General features: G+C 32.8%; 1 protein-coding gene across 1 annotated transcript; it reads left to right on the top strand.

Annotated features, from left to right (window-relative positions):
• Window positions 1–1,738: 1,738 nt before the first annotated feature.
• Window positions 1,739–6,434, top strand: LOC134267761 (paired mesoderm homeobox protein 2A-like). The gene is made up of 4 exons (XM_062749969.1): window positions 1,739–1,789; window positions 2,772–2,873; window positions 4,768–4,967; window positions 6,071–6,434. Exons 1-4 carry the CDS (start codon window positions 1,739–1,741, stop codon window positions 6,432–6,434), a joined length of 717 nt encoding a protein of 238 aa, XP_062605953.1.
• The last annotated feature ends 1,694 nt before the right edge of the window (window positions 6,435–8,128 follow it).

Raw genomic sequence — 8,128 nt, 5'->3', positions numbered from 1 at the left:
GAATTGGACAATGTACACATGTTCAAATGTTCTTGGGTAGTTTAATCCCTTTTTCAAAATACAACCCAACAGGTATTGGACACCTGTCCAATGCCTGTTGGATACCTTCATTCTGTCCAACATGTAATGGGCATTTGCTTATCATTAATTGGTCATGACTCAAAAAGGTTTCTCCTTAAATACTTAATTTTGTTATTCAAGAAAGGTTGAACAGAGTCTAGATGTGTTGTGTTTTCACAATTCAGTTTTTTTGCACTTTGGTATTCATATATTTTAATATTAGATAATTTGAAATATACAGGTGTATATCCTTATTGCTAAGAACAAATTACTTAGGTGTTACAATAAAAGAGCTATATCACAGAAATTGACAAAAGTATGGGTTCAAAACCAAATATTTTCAGTCTTGTCTGAATGTACCAGCAAATATTAAATATATAATAAGTTCGAAATGAATAAAAAACAATAAGAAAAAACCCAATAAAATACGGACAGGAGGATTAATATCCAGTAAGATTTAAACAGTAACTACCCAAATAATGCTCTCTCTTGTGTGTACACTTTTTTTGTATCCAATAAGCAGTATCCAATAGGACTTGGACTTGATGTACCCAATATATAACCAAATGTGTGTCCGTCCGTCCGTCCGTCTTTCTGTCTGTCTGTAACGCTTTCGTTTCCACACAATCCCCAGAACCCTTTGAGCTTTTGCAATGAAATTTAGTATAGCAACTCCCTATGGACTAAAGAAGACCCCTATGGATTTTGAGGTCAAAAGGTCAAAGGTCAAGGTCATAAATAAGCAAATTTGTCTGTTAAAACACTTTCGTTTCCACACGATATCTCTAGAACCATTTGAGCTATTGCAATGAAATTTTACATAACAACTCCCTGTGACCTAAAGAAGACCCCTATTGATTTTGAGGTCAAAAGGTCAAAGTTCAAGGTCGTAAATTTATACATTCTGTCTGTGTGTAACACTATCATTTCCGGGCGATATTTGAAGAAGATTTTGAGCTTATGCAATGTAATTTTATACCAAAACTCCCTAGGACGTCTCTCGCCCCTCTCAAAGTGCCCCGCCCCGTTTGTTTTATTAGTATTTATAGTATTACATGTCGCTATTTTTAGCGCAGGGGCATGAGGAGAGTTATTGCGTATAAAACAGGTTCTCGGCGGACTTTATGTTCTTATTACATCTATTAGTGCTGTTTAATAAAGGCTAAATAAATCAAACACCATGGATTGTGTAAAATTTTGAGATACCAAACATGAAAACATGAATATATACATGTATGTGACTTCAGTTCTGCATATACTTCACTCCATGTAAAGCGACTCCGTGGTCTAGTGGTTATGTCTCTCGCTTCAATTGTGAGAGGTCCCGGGATCGAATCTCGGTCGATCCTTTTTTTTTTTTTTTTTTTTTTTAAATACTTTTTTTTTTTACTAAATGATAGTATTCAGCATGTGAAATGAAAAATTTATGAGGTTATAAAATCATCATTCAGTGTGATAAATATTCCATATAAAAAAAATCTTCTATACACATAATAAAGAATAAGCAATCAAATCTTTATATGTATATTGACATACATGTATATTATTTCCTTCAGTATACATGTATACATTTAATAACTCTACAAATTCAGTCAGGGGAGCCAACTTTTTCCCTAAGCGGGGGACACGAATTCTCTGAATTAGCTTGTTGACACTGTTTTCCAGATGGGTGTCTCCGATGGCGACAGAAAATGCTTTGAAACCAAGGACCAAGTACTCACCTGAACAGGTATATAAGTATAGTGCTTAATGTATATTTCTTTTGCCGAGAACAATTTATGTCTGTAGTCATGTACACATGTACAATTGAAAATTGTATTTTCTTATATTATTAAAAAGCAATCAAAGTACTTTTATATGGAATAGCCGATCAAGAAGTTTTTAGGGCAATTCAGATCAGAGCAAAATATGAATACGTAATAAACCTTTGAGGCTAAAATGTGAGTGGAGTGTGATCCGTAACGAAAAAAGCGCTTTTGTAATAGTTCACTTTAGTTACCTTTAGTAAATCAACGTTTTCACTATAATAAATCTAAGTAATATTATTTCGAATTAAGACGGATATTTTTAATTCCTACTTGTGTTTCAGATCATAAAAAGACTTATACCTTGTATATTTACATTTTTTTTGAAATTACATTTTAGGTAAACCTGTATGTAATTTAAGAAATATTAACGCTATAAATCTTCAAAAAAATTCTAAATTAACTTTCATGATAGTATATCAAAGTATAAAATATAATAGTTAGTTAACTAAAGTAATCTATGATAAACTAGTAAATTTTTGTTAGGGATTTCTAAAGGACGGGGTTGAGGGTTTCATAGGAGCGTCCCCAGTAATTTCTTTTAGTGACAAGTATATACATGTATCATATGAAATCTGACGGGATGCCGATACTACTCGGTACCGTTACATATTGTAGGTCTGCATTTCTGAAGAAATACTTGATGTGAATATATTGAATATATGTACATAAGGCACATCACAAACACAAAATGGATTCAGACTAAATGGTGTTACATTCAAAATACATGTAATTTAATTATATCAACTTTCAGGAAATTACAAAGTTCAAAATTATGATATTGATTTTTATATCAATTATTACTTTATTTAACTAAAACAAAAAGAAAAAACTATCTATGAAAAAAATATCATTTTCCCTTGCAATTTCTTGAAATGAAGGTAACATAGTCGATTTCCTTTTCAGCTGGAGTTGCTAGAGGGCGCTTTCTGTAATTCCCAATACCCCGACACAGAGACCTTAGAAGACTTGGCAGATAAATTAGAGATCACTACAGATAAAGTTTCGGTAAGAATTACATTGATTTTATTTCAATATCTTAAAAGAAGTATATAACTATATAGTTATTATTTTGGCGCATTTTTTTTTTGAAAGAAAGTAAATCTAAATATGTGAAATAATGTGAGAACACATGAATTTTAAAAATGTATTTTGATTCTTTAGTAATTACTTCTATGATAACATACAATGGGTTTTGTTTTACATTTTGATGTTGCTGGAAAAAAAACCATGCAAATGACATAGTTGACATAGTTTATAAATTATGACCAAGGATAATTCCAACTTATGCCTATATATTATAAATCTATTTTAAACAAGAAAATTCAAAGTATTGTTGTCCCCCACTTTCGTGTTTTTTGGGGGTAAAATGGGGGTAAATTGTCATTTCTTATGAGATATTTTGTCAAATTTCTAATTTCAGAAGCTAGCTCTCACCGAAGTTGATTTTTTTCAAATTAGTTCAGTCATGAAGGTCAAGGTTCAGGGGTGAGAAATCATAGCATGCTCTGAAATATCTTGTCACAGGTAATGCACATGTCAAATATATAATATAAGCACTATCTCTCTAATAAAAAGTTATAGGAATTAACATTTTTGAAAAGTAGGTCAAACTTCAAGGTCAGAGTCAGGTCTCAAGATAAAAAGTCATAGTGTAGTTAGAAAGGACTTGTCACAGGCAATACACAGGTATAATATGAAAGCCTTATCTCTTCTCATTAAAATGTCATGATCAAGGTTAAACTTTTTGAAAAGTAGGTCAAAGTCATGGCCAAGGTCAAGAGTTTAGATATTATAGTGTATTTTAAAAGGATTTGTCAAAGGTAATGGGAGTTCTGGGAAAAAAATTAAATTGTGAAAACTCAAAAGCAACTTTAGGTATCGCCCGAAAATGGCAGTTTTACAAACATTCAGAATGTAAAAATTTACGACATTGACCTTTGACGTTATCACCTGAAAATATATCGGCATTTCTTAAGTCCAAGGGAAAAGTGGAAAATAATTTAACTGTACAAGATCAAAATTTATGACTTTGACCTTTTTACCTCAAAATTAACAGAGGTCTTCCTAAGACCATAGGGGGTTGCTGTGTACAGTTTCATTGCAAAAGTTTCACAAGATTTCGTTCGGAAACGAAAGTTAACCAGATAGACAGCTTAACACAGACGCCGTCTGTCAGATGGAGCAACAATTATATCCCCTCTTTCGTGATAGTGGGAACACAAAACACTATTTGTGAAAAGTTGGACACATTTCGATAAAAATAAACCATTCCTGAATCTTTAAAGAGGGTTATATTAATCTGAAAACGATAAACATGTATTATTTGTTGGTTTTTCTATGGACAAAAGACTTGAGCATGGCGAAACACTACATTCTCTTATCAGATATTTACTTACATACATTAAATAATATAATTATACTTTCATGTAAAATAGTTGAATCTGCTTTGTCTGGAAATATTTGTTATAAAACGCTATTTCCCGCTGAATAATGAAGCCACGCCCCCCCCCCCCCCAGCGTAGCAACAGTCAACATTGTTTGACGACGGGTGATATTCCAAAGAATAGCGACTGCGCAGAATTTATGCGCGCACGGTTCACTGTTATATGTATTTAAAACATTCAATATAATATAATAAAAATTGCATGTAGTTGTGTGTAACATTGAAATATTTCACCCCTCGAAAACCATTGTCAATCTCGGCTGCGCCTCGGGGGGAAAATTTTCAATGTTACACTCAACTACATGCAATATCTATATAATGGTAACGTCATGTTAATCCTGATGGAATTTTGATAATGAGAAATACCAAAATAAGTTTATACTTATTGATAACGAAGATGAATAAGAAATGGACGATATGCTTATGCTAATACAGTAAATCATGATTTTTTTATAGGTTTGGTTCCAGAACAGACGTTCAAAGTTCAAGAGGCAATCCAAGGATTCCCATGTTGCCTGGATGCGGAAACAGTTTTACAACACAGACATGCGCAGTTCTTGTCAGCTGGTCCCCGGTGATGGAAAACAACACGTGTTGTCGCCACCAAACCAGATACGGGAAGTAACGGAGAACACAGTATCCAGACCGGTTTCCAAGTAAGTCATATTATACTATAGAATACATGTGCATGTAATTATATATAATATTAAGGGGTAACGAACCTCTGATAAGATAGATAACTTTCAAAGTACAAAATGTGGATATTACTAACAGTTTTCTTAATTAGAATTTCCTAATTGAGACCTCTGAGTAGTAAATTCGATGAAATCTAACATATGATGGAAACATTACTTTCTATTTCCTTTGTCAATTTCTTTGTTATTGTTTTATTATATTAATAAAACATTAAATTCCAACTTCAAAAGCCTTATAAATTGAATAAGTTGTATCTTTTTAAGGACCATTTTAAAATTGGTTTAATTAATGTTTTAAGTACTTAATACAGCATTATTGTTAGTATGACATTTTTTTCACAAGACGAAATATTTCATTGTATTCATAAGAAAGATAACTCCTCCTCACAGATTTATTTTTTTCTTACAACCACATACAACATTGTGATTTTCTGACTTAGGAAGCATCGCTACATGATCTTAATAGGTATGACACTAAGTATTATTTTCTTATGCACCGCATATTTTAAATTTAATGTTGTGATAATACATCATTACTCTTTCTGTTCCCTGTGTTCAATTTCTTCATGTCATGATCTGACATAAAAATCATTTCTGAAACAATAAGCAGCGCTTTATTCTTCAAACTAATTTCCATGTGACTCTAATGCTATTGTTCTTTATGAAAATCGATATTACAAAGTCTAAATTTTCCAAAGTGAAATTTATAGCAGAAGGTCGGGACCCCTTAAAATGCAAAATACTAAAAAACGTAATTGAACCCGTTGAATCTGAAAATTCTAACTTAAAATTGATGATTTTTAGTAGTGTGTATATAAAGTTTAAGTTTCCGTATGAATTAAAGAAACAACAGCACTCCATTTAATTTCAATTTAATCACCCAAAACAAAAATATTCGAACAAGGGGTACATGTACATTAAATTGTGCATTTGATACAATACATTTCAAACAAAACGATGTTACAGGTAAACCAGGCACACTTAATCTATTACATTTGTACATGTACTAACCAAATATCATAGTGAAGTGTTATTTATTTAATTCTTTTATTATTTTTTTCTAGCTTACACTACATGCCCTATATCCATCCGGACAGCAACCCCAGCCTTGACCACCAGAAAACTGCAGCCTCGTTTCAGCGTAGACCCTGTCAATTTCCGTTTCCGGTTTCATGTGGACCCATCCCTTCAACACACAGTTTTTGGGACCAAATGGACGTTCAGCAAAGAAATAAGATCCTGTCTCACCTGATGTCGGAACAAGCGGAACAGCAACAGGCCTTCTCCAGACCCAGCTGTCAGTACACCACGAGTGTTCCTCAGTTTCCACCGTCGTATAACGTTCCCTCCTTGCCGTGTCCAGTGGGTTTGGATTCTGATTCCCGGTTGGCAGATCTTCCTTACTGGAAATCAAATATCAAGAACTGAACAAACACAGATACCTGTGCTCTTTTCTGATTGTTGAACGTTGATGATTAAATGAATATTCATGGACTCTAAAAACTCTCGTGTAACTGTGTGCACTAACAACATACCTAATGTAAAATTCAGTGCAAAGATGTGAAAACGACAGTTTTTGCAGTGTAAATCCCATCTGTTATATATGATTTCAAAACAAAGGTGCTATTTTTGTAAATAAAATTAATTTTGTAATTTTGTATTAATAAAATGGTACATGTAGGTTGCATGTATTTGGTTTTTTTTTATTTTGGCCGAGTTCCTGAAAAATATTACCTTTAGATTAAAAAAATTGAAATATGCAGATTGTAATACATGTAAAGGTACTTGGTTGAGTCAAGAGTACCAAATTTTTGTCATCACTTTCGCTAAAATTGGGGATAATAATTTTGAAGTGTCCTAAAGATGTCTATCTGTTGGCTGTCGTAATTTGATTTCTGTCTCCAGTTTGTTAAATAAAAAAAAATTGAGACTTCAGCATGAAAAAAAACTAGAATGAAAAGTTTTGAAGTCTCTGGTTATTATATCCTGCAATATCATCATAAGCGAAAGTTGTTAAATATTGTCTATAGTCACAAAATGTCGAGAGGTAAATTAGCGAGGATTAGAATATTGCTTTACCATCAGGAGACATGAATACGTCTAAATTATTTTATATCCTTGAAAATAAAAAATAAGTTTCTAGATGCGAACTATATCTAAATGAAATGGGTTCACAATTGATAATATACTGGCTTGAAGCGGGGGTGGTGCCTGAAATTGGCTTTAGGTGTGTTGTGGTAGCCAACTCTACTTTTGGAATATGATTGGTTGCGTTCTGAAGCAAGCAATATAATATCAGAATATGATATTAACATGTAGAAAGACTGACGGTCAAAAACGCAACTTTTTTCTGAAAAAAAAAACGTGCAAAACTTTTTTTAATCATTTTCAAAGTAGATCATATTTTTGAAATGTGACTATGAGTGTCTTCAAGATAAGGCTTTAAAATACCAACAGTTTATTGAATACTACCTCCCGATATTTAAGTAAAGCTATGAGGCTACACAATTGAACAACTCTCCAGTGAGGAGATACATTTAAGTTAAGTAATAGAGTATGTAGTGCATCATTGTATTTTTTTCATTCGGTATTCCTTGTTGATGAGGTATGGAAATAATATCATAATGATAAATCCATATGTTGGCCATAACATACTGTATATCATGTTTTTTCCTCGAATCAGAACCTAAATCAGTATATTAAATTTACGCGAATTTAATTTTCACTATTTCAAAGCCTCAGTGATTGAATCGATCGACCTTCACCTCGTCAATTCCGGTAGACCCGTACTAACTCTCAAATCCCCACACACTATTTTTTAAGATTTAAACAATAATAAGTCATTTACTGTTCCAAACTGACGAGCAGCTCATGTATAATCAGAATGGGTTCTCGCAGGGAACTGACGTGACCAATATAATTAGCTAGCTTGTCAATGAGTAAACAAACAATAGGGCTTATACCTATTACCGTTATCTTGCGCTTGTCCTCTGATCCCGCTATTTCTACTCTCTACGATATAAGCATTAAGAAATAACTCTACTACAAGAAGAAAACTTTGTATCAAATTTACGCTGTTTTATTTTCGATGATTCAGAACTCGTCACGGACAAAGCGGAAAT

The sequence above is a fragment of the Saccostrea cucullata genome, unplaced genomic scaffold, assembly GCF_032062105.1.
Source record: "Saccostrea cucullata isolate Sc308-1 unplaced genomic scaffold, CSIRO_AGI_Scuc_v1 ctg9423, whole genome shotgun sequence".
NCBI lineage: Eukaryota > Metazoa > Mollusca > Bivalvia > Ostreida > Ostreidae > Saccostrea > Saccostrea cuccullata.
This window is presented reverse-complemented; position numbering and strand designations above follow the sequence as displayed.